Genomic DNA, 18979 nt, shown 5'->3' with positions numbered 1-18979 from the left:
TATTATGTAAAAAAAAAAAAAAGATAAAATTTTGACGTTAACGTCTGTTAGCACGTTAGCACCGTTATGCTACGGAAGCGGACAGCAGCGCTGTAAAAGGCGGACGCAGTCTGCGCAGTCAGCTCACTCAGTGTCTTTTTGACAAGAGAGGAGGAACCTTGTGAAGCTTGTCCTGGTCTCGGTGTCTGCTGGTACCATGGCGCGAGTAGAAACATCCTCTAGCAGGCCGTACCACCTGGTTATCTTCGGAGCCTCTGGATTCACGGGACAGTTTGTGGTGGAAGAGGTGGCCCGGACTATATCCGAAGATCCCAAAGGGAACTTGAAGTGGGCGGTGGCAGGCAGGAGCAGACACAAGCTGGAAAAAGTTCTGGAGCAAGCTGCTAGCGTCCTCGGTATGTATTTCATCAGTCCCTTTGTGCATATTGAAGTGGGTTGTTTTTACTGGAAAGGGTACATATTTTATTGCAGTTTATTCAGGTTATTATGCAGCAGAGTGAGAATATTTGGTCAGCCTTATCAGACTCCACGAATGCAATGTTTAACTCGCATTACAGATAATGAAGCAATCCAGTTGGGCTTGGGCAACCAGTTGGACATGACTTTAACCCTTGTCTAGTGTGCAGTACTTTAGAAAGCTCTTTGCACTCTGACTCTGTTTATTATTTTATGATATTGGCTCATATGCAAAAGTGCAGCAAAGAAAACAGCAGAATACAGCTCCCTTCCTTGTCTTCATTTATATTATTACAGCTCTGGACAGTGAGAGTTATTGTGCATCTCTGAATGACATGCTTATAAAAAAAAAGTTTTATAGTTTCCCCTGTAACTGTCTGTTATGGTCATTTTGAAAGCTTTATTGCTGTGGTGAAAATGCTATTAATTTGACTGTTAAAGTTTCCTGATTAGATGTGGCCGTTATCCATCGCTGTTGTGAGTTTGGATGACATCTGTTCATTGCAGTATATCAAAGACATATGTACTTTATTCACAAATTAAGTATTTAACGACCGTAGTCCATGTCTTGTATTCTGCGATAAGGAAAAAACACTATTGTCATAATCTTTGACTAAGTTGCATTCAGTTTTCATTTGCAGAAGAAGCTCATTTATATTATTTCATGAAGTAGTACTATGTAAAATATCCAAATTATTCATATCTATTGTAGTTTTCTTAAAGTTTAATGGTTATCCACTAAGCTCTGCCTATTAGCTGACTTTGCATGTATTCTAGACTCTAAGCTGCACTTTTCTACCGTTTAACACAGAACACAAACTGCGAAGTGAACTCAAACCAGAAATTCTTATTTATAAACTGATTTTTAAGACGGCACGTGGTCACTTTACTGAGGTCATTTTCATCTTATGTGATAGAAAATGTTTTATTTTGATATATTTTACTGTTTTTGTGATAATTGCAAATCATATGAGACTGTTCTCAAACCACTTGACCAGAAATTTGGTGAGTAGTTTATTTTTCCCCCTGTTCACACAAAAGCTAATATTTAGAGAGGAAAAATAAACCTAGTCTTCTGATCTGCCATCAGTTAAAAACAAAATTCATATTTTACATTATGTTCATTCAATTCATAGTTTTTTTTGTTTTTAAAATTTTTTCAAAAACTTATTGAACAGCTGATATCTTCCTCATATTTCATATTTATTCATCTTCCTGACAAAAGATTTGCAGTCATAAATTGTATTTAGACTTTTTTTGTTGTTGATTTTTAACTTCAAATACAAAAACTTAAATTGCAAACATTTTATAGGCCACTAATGTGCTGAAAAGTGCACATCTCTAAACATGGAAAAGTGAGTCCTTTTACTAGCTCTAGATCAGGGAGCTGCTGCTCGTAACAAAAGTTTCCAAAGGATTAGATCGTAACGCTCTCGTCTCCTCCTGTTTGGCTTTCTCTTCAGGGGGTGTACAACAGCTGATGGAACATACCAGCTCGCTGTTTAATCTCCGTCCAAAATGACGGCCACATTCTTACAGTCATCTAGTCCAGTTAACACGTTGAACACAAGTTCTCTCACTGAAACAAAAATGTCTTGTTTTTGAGATGCTTCAGATTGTGACATGTTTAAAATAACTCATACAAGGTCTTCTACAAGATCTTGCAAAGCCTTATCCAACTCATTTAGTCTTAACTCATCCAGTATCTGGGATCTCGAGTTGTTCCTCCATTTACTTTGTAATCATTTTCACATTTATACAAGACTAAATAAAATATGTCTATGCTGCCCTGTTGCTGTTGGGGGGAAGGTGTAAGTAATTTAGTTTTCCTGCGTGTCTGTTTTTATTGATTGAAACAGGCAATAAGTCAGTTTCTAACTTCAATTCTCACTTGTGCTTCAGTACATTTGTAATCCTGTTTAAAGCCCCCCCACCCACCCACCCATAGGCTTATAGATAAACATGTTTTGTCATTAGCGTACACCTGCAAATTTAAAATATCTAATGGATGGTTAAATTTTATGTAAATGTCTGTTGTCATTTGGACTTCAGAGGTAGGACCAGTAGGAGTGCAGCAGTGCACAATAATTATTAATGCATACATTAATGTGACACATTATGCCTGAATTAACAATTGAAAAGGCACTCATTTTAACCTCCTTCAATCAGAAATGATAGTTTATAGATATGAAGCTTAATCTGTGTTGGAAAGTAGCTAATTCTGATTTATGTGATTTAGGTTGCACAAAATGAATTGTAATTAGTTGCAGTTACTCAGTAAAACATTTTTTAGTTGGATTTATTTTCTGGTCACATTGTTAAAGATTACAGAGGGTTCTTTATACAGGACTTTGATTTACAGTTTTAAAAATATTACAAGCACATGTATTGTATCTTTTCAACAAGATTTTATTTTTATTTTTTTTTAGCGTTTCTCTAGACGGCAAGGTTGAAACGGCAAAATGTGAAAGTTAATCTGAATATCTTCAGTAGGCCTCAGGTTCTTGTAGTACGTGGTCATCTGAATGTGTTTTTTAATATTCACCTCTGGGTTCACTGACCGGCTCCTTCTTTTAGCTGCGATTTGTCTCCTCCGTAGTTGGTTAGGACAGGGTCTTTGTGGTTTATTTATTAGAAAATGAACATTCAAAATGGTATGGTAAATTGTTTTATTGCATGCTCTATAGGAATTAAAGGGTACATTTTAGTGAAATATTAGATTAGAGTTTAAACATTGAATACAGGAGAACCTGAACTGTTTGATGCCATATAGGTTGAAGAGCACCTGTATTGATGTGTTTTTTGTGCTTGCTTGTTTTTGTTTTCCGACAGGTAAACCCAACTTAAAAACCCAGGTGGATGTGATTGTTGCAGATGTTGGAGAACCCGACTCCCTAGCAGCCATGTGCAAGCAGGCTGTGATTGTTCTGAACTGTGTCGGGCCTGTAAGTAAACTATTCCATCAAATGTGTGTGTTTACATTTGCCACATAAAATTTATGTTTCGTGCCATAATGTATTTTTTCTTCCATCTTCTTATGTGGTTATTAAAATGCACACAGCAGCTTTCCTGGACAGACAAAACGTTGGCCTACATTTCATAATAAATTGTTTCATATTAGTTGTATTAGTGTATATTAAGAATACAACTTGCTCTGCTTCGTGAGTTTGTAGTAAAAACTGGCATAAAGGTGTACCAACAATCTGCCAGATACTGTGACTTTAAAGGGCAAATGGAGTACACATGAGGCCGATGAGCAGATCGGTTTAAATATAATTTCAGATTCCAATTATGTTAAAATGGAGACGTGTCCTCTTTGCAGTCAGCAATAAGCCATTTTGCCTTATTCAGTTTTGTCTAAACAGGAGTTAAGTTAAATTTATTGGGTATTTAACAAAATACAGTCATGTCTTCCTTCCTAAGGCAAAAATAAGGATGTTGGGAATAAAAGTTAAGTGTGGAATGGTCTGAATTAACTTGTTTCTGTATCTTTTTTTTTTTAATTTGTAGTACAGATTCTACGGTGAGCCGGTGGTCAAAGCCTGTGTGGAGAATGGAGCTCATCATATCGACATCTCTGGAGAGCCGCAGGTATTTATAGCTCTGTGAGATGCGTTATAAACTGTAATTGAAATGACAGGAGAGATCGTTGAGTTGAGCTAAAGTGATAATTTCCGCACCATATCATTCTGAAATAATTGAAGTTTCATAGTATTGTACGTTTTTACGTATTAAGCAAGTTGAATGATGTATTTTATTCCTGTAATTTAATGTGGTATTTCTGACTTTAATTAAATTGATAAATAAGGCCTGCATGCTGACAGTGGACATTGCCTGAATGTTTTCCTACAGAGGTCCTGGCATTCAGCTTTGAAACTGTGTGGATTAAGTTTTAGACATGCGTTTCATGCTGTATCCATTTTTAACAAAATTATCTCCTACTTTGCCACGTGACAGCAGCTGCTCTCCCTGTTGTCCGATTCTGGTTTGTGTGCAACATGTCAACCTGGTCAAAGTTTGTTTTGGCACAGTTTTGCTTCCTAAAAAGTAGAAAAAGAAACTCAAACTAGTTCATATTTTGCATCTCCTCAGGACAGCAGGGGCTTTTAGCTGCTGTCTTTGTTCCACTTAAAGGTTCAAGGTTCTTTATTGTCATTCGCATCACATGTGGTACATGAGGTGGAATGAAATTGTGTACTCAAGGTCCCAGTTACACCCAAAAATAGCAATAAAGTATAAAAAGAGAGTATACAAGAATCTGAGATATACACTAATAATGGAAAATAATATGGTATATTAATTATATTTAAACTAATTTGTAAAGCAGTAGTTGTTGTTTCATGCCGTTTTTCCATCTAGGAAAGAGTACATTTTTCTTCATATACACTTGAGTTTTTGTTTCTTTCTCTCTGTGTACAGTTTTTGGAGAGCATGCAGTTGAACTACAGCAGCCAGGCAGCTGAGAAAGGAGTCTACATCGTTGGGAGCTGTGGGTTTGACTCTATTCCTGCAGACATGGGAGTCCTCTACACCAGGGACCAGTTCAAAGGTATGCCCACATTCACTTTACATTTATTTAAAAGTTGGAGCTCAAAGACAGTCATTTGCCTGCATTAATTTATTATTGTTCAAAATACTGTGTGTTTGTCTACAGGTACCCTGACTGCCGTTGAGAGCTTCCTGACTGTCGGCTCAGGACCTGATGTATGTCACTACATTACACACAGACCATAAACGTTAACGTAATTCTTGAGCTTCCACACGTTTGCTTATGTTGCTCTTCATTTTTTGCAGTTATTGTTAATATTGACATAATTTTTCTCATCACATACCGGTACATGTATTTATTACCCTTCTAACATTTACCATTTATATCTATGGTCAGGGTGGATGTATCCATGATGGTACGTGGCAGTCAGCCATTTATGGTTTAGCTGACGGCCAGAAGCTGCAGAGTCTTCGCAAGAAGTTTAATCAAAAACCCCTCCCCGTTGTTGGCTCAAAGCTGAAACGCAGGTATATAAAGCAATACTTTTTATTTTCCTCGAAAAGACCACCTCAACATTTGTTAAAGCACATTTTCATTTTGTTTGCACAAAGACTTTCCTTTTATTTTTAGTTGGACCTACACAAACGCAAAACAACTGACATTTTTTCCCCTCAAATTTGCCAAAATCTTGTTTATAAATTAGAATTAAGTGCATTGTGTCTTTCAAAAAGATGTCAGGACTAAAATGATTCTACAGATGAGGATGAGTGTCATTTTAAATGGATGTATTAAATTTATCCGTCATGTCTTTTTTTGTGTGTGCATCTGTAGAGGCGCCCTGTTCTTCAGTAATGAGATCCAGCAGTACGCTCTACCCTTCATGGGTTCTGATCCGTCTGTTGTGAAAAGAACACAACGCTTCCTGGCAGAAGAACATCAGGCCACACCGGTTAGTGTAGGCCTATTGATTATGAAAATCACATTTATTTCTGCTGAACAAAGTATTTGTTGCTAGTTTGTGGCTTTTAATTGTAAAATAAGAACTTTTCAGTATTTGTAATGATGAATTCTTAAGTAATCGTTTCACGACTCTGTCATTTCACATCTTTTATATTTTTCTTCAGTTTTGTTTGTCAGATGAAGATGCTGTAACATGGATGCAGCGTGTCTTTTACCTCCTGCTAATTTCATTTCCAGGTCCAGTATGGAGCATATGCTGGAGTTGGAGGTGTTGGAAACGTCATCAAGTTGATGTTTGCTGGCATGATGTTCTGGCTCTTAGTCAAGTTCAGTTTTGGACGCAACCTGCTCATCAAGGTAAGCAACGCACCAGGTGTGATGTTTTTCAGTATACTACACACAAATTCAGTGTGAGTTCAAACTATCTGGTGCTCGTTTGTGCCTTTTTGTTTAGTTCCCAGAGTTCTTCTCATTTGGATTCTTCACGAAGGCTGGACCGACCAGAAAACAGGTGAAATAAGATAAAAAAATTAAAAAGTTAAAAGTACATGCATTGTTTTAAAATATATAAAACAAAACTTGTTTTTATACTTATTCATTCTGTCTGTTCCTGTTAGATGGAGGGTTCATCCTTCCAGTTTTCCTTCTATGGTGAGGGTTACACAGAGGACCAGGACCCCTCCCAGGGCAAACCAAATGCCAAGATCCGTACACTAGTTCAGGGACCAGGTACATTGATTAAAATGTTTTAGCGTTACCACAAATTTTAATACAAAAATCACTAACTTGTTCTTTAAAATTTGTTTTCTTTCTGTCATTATTAGAGTGTGGGTATGTGGCCACGCCCATCGCCATGGTACAGGCCGCTCTAACGATTCTCTACGAACCTGCAGCTTTGCCCAAGAAGTGAGTGACCCACAGATTGCAATACACTCAAACATAAAACACATTTTAATCCAATTTGTCACGTATACTGTCTTTGCTGATTTAAACACTTCTTATTGATTAGCAATCAAAACCCTAACCGTACCATAAAGGGTTAATCCTTTTTCCACCGCTGCATTTCTCCAACAGATGTCATCAACTTTTGCCAAAGAAATAAACTTTACAATGATTTGTGCATTTGTTGAAGCATTTATTTTGGTGTATAGTGCTTGGAAGTACATGAATAATAATTTTTTAAAAAGTACAAATATTTTCAGGCATCCTGATCCAAACTTAAAATTAATACAAGTAAACAAACTACACATTATTTTTATTAAAGCATTTTTCTTACAATAAAGTTTTCACTCATCATCTGATTTAATATTGAATACTTTAGTTTGCAACTAACTGCTTTTAATTTAATCTTTTTTTTTTGTTTGTTTTTTATCTTCACCTGTTTTTAGGGGAGGTGTATACACTCCAGGAGCTGTGTTTGCAAAGAGCACACTCGTCGACCGCCTCAATAAACACGGCATCCACTTTTCTGTCATCTAAAGTTTGTCCTCTTCCAGCTTCTGTATTTCAGGTTTTTGTGAGCACTAATGTATAAATGGGAAGTTTAAAAGAGGAAATTTCAGCTAAAAAAAAAAAAAAAAACCTTTAACATCAAAAATTAGTTTTTGATGGTGTTTTCAGCATTTAATCCTCTGTAGTGATTAACTTTTCAGACTCCTTCAGGCTTGGCTATACTTTAATTGTTCTGCTCCTAAAACAAATGTGTTTAATTGGTCTTTCATGATCTCCACTAACATCGTTATTGCTAATAAACCAAAAAAAAATGTTACCAAGGTTTGGTTCACTTCATGTCTCTGAACACAATCTGTGCTCAAAAGTTCATAAGATTGTTTTAAAAACGGTTCATCAGTCCTTTCTCTGTACACTCACACACAAAATACAGAAAAAAATATGTTTTAACAAACCCAAACCTATTGTACAAATTTGTGTGACATAACTGTCTTTTCTTTTAGTTGTCTGTATTTCTCAACAAGACTGAGGGGAACGTGTTCATATTATCACACATTCAGGTTGGAGTTTATTTTTAAGACAAAAGGCAGACATTTAAAAATGAGGTAACCTCACATTTCATCTCATTACCAGTCACTACTCTGGCTTTATTCACTACCTGATTACCCACTGTACCTGAAGGCTTTATTCAGGTACAGTGGGTAATTAGTTAGTAGTTTTTGTTCCAGTTCAGTAGATCACAATCTGAAGACAAAGATTGGTATTTACGTGCAAGTTTCTTTTAAAATACAATTTAGGTAGTTTATAATTTCCCTATGAGTCTGTTTTAAAATGTGTTAGTCACTAACTGCTTAGTTTTGTAGGGTAAACTTTAAAGGTTAAAGGTCAAAATGGTTTCACATGCAGCTGATTTAAATCTTGGCCTGATAAAGCATCTTGTGCATGTTTTGGGTTAGTGCTCTGTCAGTGTCAAATAAAGCCAAGTCTGCAAATAATTAAAGGTATTGTCTTTTATCGCACGTTTCTCTCTCTCTGAAATTGCCATTATTATTTCCAATCCAGGAAGTTTAACTTTTGATTTTCTAAAGCTTAAATTCAGTGAACGACAGATGACTTTGTGATTTTTGAACTGTAGTTTGTAATAAACTTCCAGGAGCTGATGATCTACTCCCTGATAAACTTTCCAAAAGTTTATGTCTAGTAGCTGAGGCTTTAGGTATTTGCCACAAAATATTGATTACTGAAATAATATTTTAACATATGAAACGTGATCATTCACTGACTTTAATTCAAATACTTCTCTTTAATTTAATCTAATTTAATCATTTGAACAACACCTCATGAATTACATTTCAAAAAATGAAATTACATTTGAAAAAACACATTTGAAATAACAGAATTGCATTAAGCCAAGGTGGAAGTGACCAAAGTGGAACCTCTTATCTGTATCGACCATCAAAGTTACTCTTTCCGGGTCACAGGTCGGTGAAATATAAAAATGGATCAAATGAAGTTATGGGGCATTTTACAAATGTTTTGATTTTTGATGTGAGAACAAAGTGAAAATGCAAAAAAGCATGGCTGTAAAATGTTCATTTACACCTCAGGGCCACCATCAACATGAGACTAAAATATGAAAAATATTTGAAGTCTGTTGCTTCATAATTAAAAATTTGTTGTAGCTGTAGCTTCTACTTTATGCCATTGTAGAATGCAGATGTGCTCCACTGATTGACCTTTGACCCTTGGGTCATGTTCCAGGCTCACTATAAACTGTATTCTTTAGTTACCTTTGACTTGAGTAATGTCTGTTTTCACAAATTCACCGTCCTTGGACTCAGCTACAGCATGTTTACTCTTGATCTTTTAAGAAAGAAAAAATAAAATCATTAATGAAGTTTTTGTTTGATTATGACCGGTGTGAACATGAATATTTGCAATCACTTTAATAAAATGGTGTGAAATGTTTTAACACTGTTCTGCTTTGTAGAAAATAACTTTTCCTTGAGAGACACCTGTGTTTTTGAGCCTTAATCTGTCAGAGGAGAGCCATATTAGTTCCCCAAAACACTTCTGAGAGCAGAGTTCAAAGACACATTTCAGTTTCTTTCCCATCCTGACGTGTTCATCTAATGTCCAGCTTGTTTATTCCTGAGCAAAGAAAACGAGATCAAGCCAACAAAGTTAAGTCAGGTCCTCTGTTTCTTTGAGTTGAAACGTTTCATCTCATCCAAGAGACTTCTTCAGTCTGGGGAGCCACAACAAACTCAGTCTTTTAAGTAGCACATGCACATAGTGGGCCAACCAGTTTGGTGGTGATAAGATGGTTTCTGGAGGCTGAAGAGAAGACTGAAGAAGTCTCTTGGCTGAGAGATTAAACATTTCAGCAGAAAAAAACTGTCCAGAATCAATATCCTGATGCATGCTCAATAATCCAGGTAGAAAAATCTAAAAAAGTTAAATCTGGTTTTCTGGACATTCAAAGAAACCAAAAACAAAGCAAAACAACAAAAAAAATGTAGAAACGTTTCGTCTCTCATCCGAGAGACTTCCTCAGTCTGAGGGTGAATAAGTTGTTGCTGGTCAGTAAACTGATGTGCTGGTGCCCCCTTTAATGACTCTAAAACAAATAAGTGTAGTAAAATGAGGATCAAGTGTCATCCTTCCTCTATTTACTCATATCCTACACTATTCATTTTGTTTATATAGCACCAAGTCACAACAGGTTATCTCTGTGCACTGAACGAACATTATAAATCCCAGTTGGTAACGTTATCTAAGAAAGCTATTTACTTCCTTAAGTTTGCTCCGTAACAATTTCTGTTAGCATAGTTCCAGTAACTATGGAAGAGCAGTTTTTCTCAGACGTTTTCAGCTAAAAGTGCAAGTCAGCTGAGGTTGATCACCCACACACCTTATCAGCTGAAACACTGTCCCCTGAAGCAGTCACAGTGACTTTGGGCAGTGTCTGGCCTGGCTAGTCCTCTCCATGTGGTGTGTCCTGGTCTCATCCACCAGCAAATCCCTGGAAAGATGAGTGAACTTGTGCTCTCAAACTGACCAGTAAGGAGCTGAAACTGATGATGCAATTTTTGGTTTAGCTGATGCAACTTGACAATTTTCTGGCTTGCAGTGATAATAATTAACTTGATCTGGTCACATTAAATGACATCCCAACCAAATTCCAAAGTAAACCATTAACTACTGTAGTTAAAATGTGTAAATTTGTGCGTGTATGAAAGCCAAAATAATTTATGCTCCGCTAATTGTGCTTGGATAAAAACTTAATCCTTGTTTGAATTTTTCAGTTATAATTACCACTTTTTCCAAACAAGTTATTCTCTAACTTATCTATTTAACATTTGTGTTCAATTTTATTGATTGGTTATTTTGTAATACAATTTAAGACATTTGGATGAATATTCATTTAATTTCCTGTAATTAATTCAGTGACTTGAGTTTTTGATTAGTAAAAGGGTGAATAAGTTGTTGCTGGTGCCCACTTTAATGACTCTAAAACAAATAGGTGTAGTAAAATAAGGATCAAGTGTCATCCTTCCTCTATTTACTCATATCCTACACTATTCATTTTGTATTCTACATTAAAATGAAAAAGACTCAATGGAAATATTTTTATTAATAAAATAGTCATTTATACAAGACGGCAATAAAATTTAACAACTAAAAATTGTTTTTCTCACATTTCCCTTTTTTTGTTTTGGCCAAACAAAGCACCCCCACCCACATATTCCCCCTCTGACATGTCTCTGTGTTTTGATCCATTTGTCCTTCAGCACTTCTTGTTCAAACTGTCTCCTGGTTCAGCAGCTGGTGAGAGTAGACAATGTCTTCATAGTGGTATTTCTCTGCTACAGCCATGATCGAGTCGTAGCATCTGATTCTACTCAAAACCTTCAGCTCTTCAGTCACAGCAGACCTGCAGCACAGAGTTTGGTGAACAACAAGAAATATATCTAATTTACTGTAAAGTAGCTGATTTAATGTAATTTGAAGTTGCTTTTGTCTATAAAATAAATTTCTTAGGTGAATGCAAAAACTCTAGGTGTGGGTAGTTTTTCCTTTAAATCCAAAATACAATATGCTATTTAGGATTTTCCTTATTAATTGATTCAACCAAAAATTTAGGATGGAGGTTATTTTTTCTGTTCATTTTACAACAAGTGAGCAGTCTTCAATCAGAAGAGCTTTGATTTTTACAGAAGAGTATGCAGTTTCATTACCTGGTGTTTGGATCTTGGGGAGGCTCCTGTTTGCAGATGCTGTGCACTTTTTGAACTATGTAGTTTCTGAAATTCTGGAGTTGGGGCAAAGAAACGCTCTCGTCTATGAACCAAGTAAGAGGCAAACAATCTGCAATCTGAAGAGAGATGAAGAGGTGCAAGGTTACTAATAAAGAAACTGATTACAAGAATAATACTGAATTGTTAAGCTCAATACAAATTACACCAATATTACACAGATTCTACACTCCCAAGGACTATTTTAAATACCTTTTTGCATGCACAGGCAGCGCTCCTGCTGGATAGTGTTTGGCTACACAAGGTAATCATCAGGTATCGATTCAGAAGTTTGTCCAACATTAGTTCTTTCAAAACTGGTTCAGGAAGCAGCAGATCCCACTTTCCCATGTTTTCTAGTAGCTAGCAGAAACACAATATGACACTGATTAAAAGACGCCTTCACTCTGTATTACTGCAAAGACTTGAACAAGTTCAGATAATTTTTAGGCGGTACTTTTACAGCTGTCCAGAACTGCTCGTCTCTGAAGCGACGCTGAGAGGAAGATCTGTCTTCTAAAAACCTTGACAGGCAAGAAAATTGTATTAATAAGACTGTCAGACGATAAACATACATTTGAACACAAAAGTACAAACGTATGTGGGCAGTTTTCAAAAACCAATGAGAGAATAAAGATGGTGATAATTGTGCAAAAAAGCAATTACATGGGTATGAATCTGCAAAGGCAAGATGATGAGAATTAAATGTTTTCACACAGACATTCAATAAGTCTTAACATTTAATAAACATAACTACACACTAACCTTTTAGGATACAGGGGGATAAAAACATCTTCATCTACACAGCTCCTCATCCTGCAGCCCACAGCCTCAATGAAACCCTGTATGAGACAAATCCATGCAGTAAATATAATTTATCTGACTTTAAACTAAAACCTATATTTGCACAATATTTTATGTTTGTATACAGACAGAATATATGTACCTCAAAGTTTAAGCAAACAGAAGCTGTAGTAGAATTGCTCACAGTGCTATTGTTAGCTTGGTGACCGTATTTGCCTTTACCTTGACTGGTTTACTCTGCTCTCCCACAAAGATGGAGTAATCCTCCTTCAGTCTGTGACAAACACCAGACAGGCAGGCCGACTGTTGGTGGGACATGGGGTCCCACACCAGTTCAACAAAAGCTGCACAAACACACAAAATGACTCATTTGTAGTTAAAAACTATGCTAACGATCAAACAGCCCAAAGGGTTTCATCACCTACAGTGCAAGTAAAACATTTGAATACAAAATTATACATTTAAGTACTGTCAGAATTTTAATCAACACTACTTGTATTAAAGCCCATTTGAAAAGTTAATTTACTTTATACAAGCTTTTTAAAGCAAATGTTGAGCCTTTTCTTTCAAGAGTTGAATTCAAGTGATACCATTTGGGATTCCGATAGTAAATAACTTTGACAGCACATAAAATTAGTTAACAGCAGTGTGCAGAGGGATTGGTTAAAGAGGAGTGCAACAAATATTAAAGCATTTTCCAACAATTTTCAGTCAGGTCATCTGGACAGTTTCTTTTTTTTGGTTTTGAATGAGTTTGACACGACTGTTGACGAGGAAGAGGGCCGGCACAAGAGGAGGGGGCGTGCCAAAGACACCATCTTAGCACCAACATAACTGGTTTGTTCCACTTTGGAGTAAGTTGTTTGGGGGAAGAATCAGTTTTGTGTTGTGTGTTTCCTTGACTGATGAAGCCTTCTGGATGGAAGGTGAAACATTTCAGAAAAAAAAAAAAGATACTGTCCAGATGACTTGACTGAAAATTGTTGGATTGTACACCTGGATTATTGAGCACGGACTATTTTTGATTAAAGCATTTTGTTACTTAAGCAGGCAGTGAAAAAGAGAAAGTAAAACAGACTTTTGTGGAAGAAGTGATTCCTTTGGTATGTACTATATTTGACATCCTAAATTCTCTGAGCTAAGGTTTTATGCATCCTTAAACTGTTCATTGTGATTGGATTATGTTCACACAAAGACAAACAAAACCATAACCTAAAGCAGTTTTAGTGATTAGCTGCCTTCTAAAACACCACCTTAGATTTAGCTCAGAAATAAATAAAAAACAAAAAGCAAACTACATTGTAGTTTTTCCTTTCCATGATTAAAACAGCTCACTTAAGTGTATGATAATTGTATCTGTCCTGTAAACTACAGCTTCAATCAGCCCTTATTATCCTTTGATGCCCTCATCTACTGCGTGTTTTGATTTAATTTGTGTGGACAAGTACAAGTGAAAGTCAAAGCATGTGTGGTGAAAGAGAGTGCATGTTACCAGCTATTTTGGGGAGGAGGCATTTTTCTATGACATTAGACAGCGTCTGCCTGTCTGTGTGCTCGAGCTCATCGTGGTCGTGGCCATGACAAAACGTCTCCACTGCTGTGAACCATGGGTGGTTTTCAAATTCTCCACAGACATCCTGAGACACAACATATACACATCATGAATGTGTAAAAAACAAGCTTTGTGTGGTCAAAGAGGCCTAAGGGTTTCACCACATATAGTTTTAAACTTTTACTTTTAAAGGGTTCCATCCCAGCAGCTGATGTCTAATGATGGGGTTCAGCAACTTGGGCAAACACAGAGAGATGTACGCGTTGTGGTAGGACTCCGAGTAGGATCGTCTCCATTCTTCAAAGCGAGACAGAATCTTTTTTACATTGCAGAAGTCGTCTTGGACATCAGAAAACACCGTCTGGGACCTCAAGTGGATGTCAGCTAACAAGTAGAGGGCCAAAAGTGAGACAAGTGAACATGAGCTCTCACAGTCTAGTGTTTTATTTATTTTGTTGAACAATTGATTGATTGATTGATTGATTGATTTTTATTGTCAATTCTGCATATGTACAGGACATACATAGAAATTGAAATTGCGTTACACTCCTACTCAAATTGCAGCAAACAACAACATTAGCAAAAATAAACTAACACAACTAGTTATATAAAAAAATATAAAAAAATATAAAAGTGAACAGCAGCAGGACCTCTGATGCAACGTGCTCAATAGTGACTAACAGGAGACAAAGGGACGCTGACTGAAGACAATAACATGATGAGAGGTAGATAATGGATGTGCAAGGCCAGAGTAAACAATAGTGCAATATAAAGTATAAACCTGAGAAACTTAGTAAAGTGAAGGTGTGCATACCGGTTCTATATAGAGTTACAGTTATGTACTGATGAGGTGATTATGTGGAAATGACAATACCAGAATTACCAGAATAAAGAATAAACAGGACGAGTTGATCATAAATGAAAGCCAAAACCCAAAAAATATGAAAAAATAATGCGTGCAACTGAAATTATAAAATGAGGCACATTCAAAATACATGACATGTCAATTTAACAATACATTCAAGGGTTTAAGGCTGCTGTTTTCAAGCATTAAATAAATTTGAAGTTCATACTTAAACTAGGATGGCAAATTGCATTTTTAGCACACTTCGCAGTGTCATGCACTGTCGGTGTGATAAAAGAAAAACGTGTAATCTGAGGCTCAGAAACAAAGAAGGAACAGATTTAATTATACCTCACCTATTTTTTTCTGCAGCTGCTCCTCCTCTTCTGAAGAAGCTTTTGTGTCCTTATGTAACTCAAAGTCATCCTCTGTATAAAGGCTGGTTTTGCTGTAATTTATATTAACAAAAAAATCAAGCAGCTGGAACCTCAGACTCACAGAATGCATTTATTGCAATACAAAACAGCAGAAAACAATTAAAAAAAGAAAAAGAATTGGGAATATATTTTATTGCACTCACCTCTGTACGTCAGTTTCCTTGGCTGAGCTGCCGTTCTGCTCATCTGTGTTATCTGCAAAGTAACATCAAGTTAATGGTTTTAAACCAGAGATTATTTCCTGATGCAAACTGCAGCGTCTTTTGTAACCCAGAAGAATACAAAGCCAACTCACAGCTGAGCTGCTGCAGGCTCTCAGCCTGCTCCTGAATCCGCTTTCGTCTTTGAGCCAACAGCGCCTCCGTGTGGTCAGACAACAGAGTGTGCAACTCCAGTTCCAAAGAATTGATTTCAACAATCTAAAAGTTAAAAAAAATGTTTATCAGTACAGCATTTCAAAATAAGCATGGATCAACTATAGTTTAGAAGTAAAATACAAACAATAAAATGTCAAAGTGAAACATAAAATGCTGTATAAATTAAACTTTATGCACAGTAAACAACTTGTATGTAGTGTCTGCAACTAAAACATTAATAGGCTAAAATAAGACTGTGGAGCTTTTTATTACAAACATTCTGTCCTATGTGCATTTATTTTAGACTAGTGTCATGTTCTATCTATATCTTGAATAAATATTTGACTTGGATGCGTTTACATGAAAAGTTAGTTAACAGGAAATAAATTGAGTGTTTATTAAACTCCGACCTTCTCCCGCAGACACTCCACCAGGTTGTGGACATAAAGGGTCGTGGTTCTGTAAAACTTGAGCTGGTTCTCCGAGGAAGTTTCCTCCAGTATCTCCAAGGAGGATTTAGCATTCTCAACATCTCCCTCCATTCTCCTCAGGTCTGCCTGCCATGCTCTGTGCACCTCCTTCAGCGAGTCCAGTCTAGAAACAAAAGCAAAGGCAAGAATAAAAATGGCACTGAAGTTTGAACATGTGTAGTGGTTATTATAATCATTTAAAACAATTATCATTGCTGCAGGCAGCACGGTGGCACAACTGGTAGAGCTGCTGCTGCCTCTCAGCGAGCAGGTCTCTGGTTCAAATCCCGGTCCAGGGGCCTTTCTGGGTGGAGTTTGCATGTTCTCTCCATGCATACGTAGGTTTTCTCCGGGTACTCCGGTTTCCTCCCACAGACCAAAAACATGTATGTTAGGCTGATTGGTAACTCTAAATTGTCCCTAGGAGTAAGAGAGTGAATGTTTTTTTTGTCTCTGTGTCCCTGTGATGGACTGGAGACCAGTCCAGGGTGTCCCCCGCCCCTCGCACAGTGATTGCTGGACATGGGAACTGGCGTCCCCCGTGACCCAAAATGGAAGAAGCAGGTAAAAGATAATGAATGGATATCATTACTGCAATGTTAACAGTTCTATGCCAAGTTTACCTGTCTCAGACGAGCTGTCAGGCAGTGATTTTCTGAAATACGCATTTCATTTTACCGTAGTTGTAATAATTATTGCATTATTTTCAAAAATGTGTATTCTAAGTTACTCAATATGTATTTACTGTAGCTTCACTTCTCACAATTAAACGTTCAAAGAACTTGCCACAGTGTCACTTCAGCATTTTAAGGTTTTTACATGAAATTTTTACGTTTAATTTTTTTTAAATATTGTGGTCCAAATGCAAGATACTAACTTTCCAGTGATTCTTCTCTTAATCATCGAGACCGAAACAGGAGGAGTCATCTTTGGGACTATGAGTCCTGCTGATCTCTTCTTATGTGCTCTTCTGGATTGCCTGCTGCTCCTACTGCAGCTGCTGGCCTCACTGCCAGATGGACTCTAATGAAGGGGGAAAAAGTATGCATGTAAACACGTACACATGTGCACTGCACATACACAGACAAAAAGAGAGACTACACTACAAAGGGCTTTCAGAAAATATATATATAGTAGTCCCTCGTTTATCGCACGAGATCCGTACCCTGATTGCCCCGCAATAAGTGAAAAACTGCAAAGTAGGGATAGAGTAGTTCAAGTTCAAGTTCAGTAAACTTTCTCATGACATGTGACAGACTGTAATCAAACTCGCTCATCACCTGTTACTCCCAATCTCCCTCCTTAAATAAAAAAATTAACTTTAAATACTGTAACATTTTAAATAAACAATCCATGCAGCATGGACTTTTTAAATTTAAAATATTACAGTATTTAAATTTAAATTGTGGAGAAGTGCAGGAGGACATCAAAGGGTTATAACCTTTCACACAGCTCAGCAGCACAGAGCAGAAATGTACTTTTCGATCAATTACACTTCAACAACTGAACATAGAAGTTCTAAAATAATTAAAAATAACTTTCAACACTTTTATATTTTGTGATTATGACGATTTTACGATGTAATATACTTTGAATTTTAAGTTGGAAGACAAAAGTCGATCGGTGCATCTGGACAGCAAAGGGTTAACCCTTCACAAAGCTGATGTAGCAGGAGAAATGTGTGTGACAGAGAAGGAGATCATGACAGGCTGTAGGAAGGAGCTTCCCCCTGCACTTGTGGGCTGCACACATGTGCAATTTAAAATAATTTATTTTAAATAAACAATCCATGGCTCATCTATCAGTCAGACAATTGCATCATGTCCAATCTTACGGTACTTTGAAAAACCACAATATAGTGAATCTGCCAAAAACGAACCATGTAGTAGCAAGGGACTACTGTTTTTTTTTTTTCCTTTCCGCTACTCCCTTCTTCAGGGGTCGCCACAGTGAACTAACACGCAAGAAGACTTGGCAATTGTTTTTTTACACCAGATGCCTTCCTGACACAACCACAGACCACCGAGCTACCACAGCCCTCTGTGTGAAGCAGAGAGCTGCTATCTAGGGCATCCAGCAGAGCAGATGGTGGGGGTTAAGTGCCTTGCTCAAGGGCCCAGAGTGGGGCAAATGAGGGGATGAGGCAGGTGTGAATGCTTCACCTTTCCCACCCACATTTTGATGTTGTCAGTCTGGGGAGTTGAACCTGTGACCTTCTGATCACAGGCCCACCTTCCCTAACCTCTGCACCACCACTCCCCCAAACCTACATAATGACCCAAATAACTAAACAAGAAAGGACTCCAATTGAAAGGTGAAATATAACTCCAAACAAAAAGAAGAAAATCCACAACAAAACATAAAAAAGTATAAATATATAAATAAAAGGATCACAATTTTTAGTAGGCCTTCCAACCTGCTCTCCTGGTCGTCTCTTCACTCCTTTTTCAATTTGAGTTTGCTCCCAAAGCTCCTGCTCCTCCGCATCAGTGCTTGAAAGACTGCCATCACTTCCTCCTGACTCACAAAAAATAGAGATTATGTGTTTTATTCCCAGTTTTAAAAAAATGACCGGGTTTAAAACAAAACAGAATTATTCACACAGGCAAAATATGAGAAGCTTTTTAAGTCTAAAGAATTTTTTTTTTCTAATTTGCCTTATGATTGGAAATGTTTTAATTCCTCTTGAAGTGAACAGACACTGCACGTTTCAGCTCTTCGTTAAATCTGACTTTTTATATTTTAACACAATTTCTTTTTAATCACAAGTACAGAATAATGTATGAATTTTAAAAAACAGGGCATTACACAAAGAGTTCTAAGTGAATTTAACGAAAATATTTTTTTTCATCCGTCCCACTCAT

The 18979-nt window shown here is 36.9% G+C and overlaps 2 protein-coding genes across 2 annotated transcripts in view; one reads left to right on the top strand and one right to left on the bottom strand.

Moving 5' to 3' along the window:
* Positions 1-58: 58 nt before the first annotated feature.
* Positions 59-9036, top strand: LOC119430076 (saccharopine dehydrogenase-like oxidoreductase). The gene is made up of 12 exons (XM_037697513.1): positions 59-395; positions 3289-3401; positions 3967-4047; positions 4876-5005; positions 5111-5160; positions 5342-5472; positions 5777-5894; positions 6143-6262; positions 6360-6416; positions 6523-6634; positions 6730-6811; positions 7294-9036. Exons 1-12 carry the CDS (start codon positions 197-199, stop codon positions 7382-7384), a joined length of 1284 nt encoding a protein of 427 aa, XP_037553441.1. The 5' UTR covers positions 59-196; the 3' UTR covers positions 7385-9036.
* A 2022-nt stretch (positions 9037-11058) lies between these two features.
* The window catches only part of gcfc2 (GC-rich sequence DNA-binding factor 2), a 10211-nt gene continuing 2290 nt past the window's right edge, over positions 11059-18979 (bottom strand). Inside the window, exons 5-18 of the mRNA XM_037697512.1 lie at positions 18532-18632; positions 16993-17138; positions 16056-16239; positions 15585-15708; positions 15433-15484; positions 15209-15300; positions 14193-14392; positions 13949-14093; positions 12679-12800; positions 12418-12494; positions 12110-12176; positions 11866-12015; positions 11596-11732; positions 11059-11291 (exon numbers count right to left, since the gene is read on the bottom strand). Of these exons, the coding sequence (XP_037553440.1) occupies positions 11159-11291; positions 11596-11732; positions 11866-12015; positions 12110-12176; positions 12418-12494; positions 12679-12800; positions 13949-14093; positions 14193-14392; positions 15209-15300; positions 15433-15484; positions 15585-15708; positions 16056-16239; positions 16993-17138; positions 18532-18632 (1730 nt within the window). The 3' untranslated portion in view covers positions 11059-11158. The remainder of the gene's footprint in view (positions 11292-11595; positions 11733-11865; positions 12016-12109; positions 12177-12417; positions 12495-12678; positions 12801-13948; positions 14094-14192; positions 14393-15208; positions 15301-15432; positions 15485-15584; positions 15709-16055; positions 16240-16992; positions 17139-18531; positions 18633-18979) is intronic.

This window comes from Nematolebias whitei, chromosome 2, assembly GCF_014905685.2.
Source record: "Nematolebias whitei isolate Nwh7 chromosome 2, NemWhi1, whole genome shotgun sequence".
Classification (NCBI taxonomy): Eukaryota; Metazoa; Chordata; class Actinopteri; order Cyprinodontiformes; family Rivulidae; genus Nematolebias; species Nematolebias whitei.
This window is presented reverse-complemented; position numbering and strand designations above follow the sequence as displayed.

Excerpts from the sequence above, each read along its gene's own strand:
- LOC119430076 (XM_037697513.1), top strand. The coding sequence starts at position 197 with ATGGCGCGAGTAGAAACATCCTCTAGCAGGCCGTACCACCTGGTTATC. Across the intron at positions 396-3,288 it reads GCAAGCTGCTAGCGTCCTCG|GTAAACCCAACTTAAAAACC; the intron begins GTATGTATTTCA and ends GTTTTCCGACAG. Across the intron at positions 5,161-5,341 it reads CTGTCGGCTCAGGACCTGAT|GGTGGATGTATCCATGATGG; the intron begins GTATGTCACTAC and ends ATCTATGGTCAG.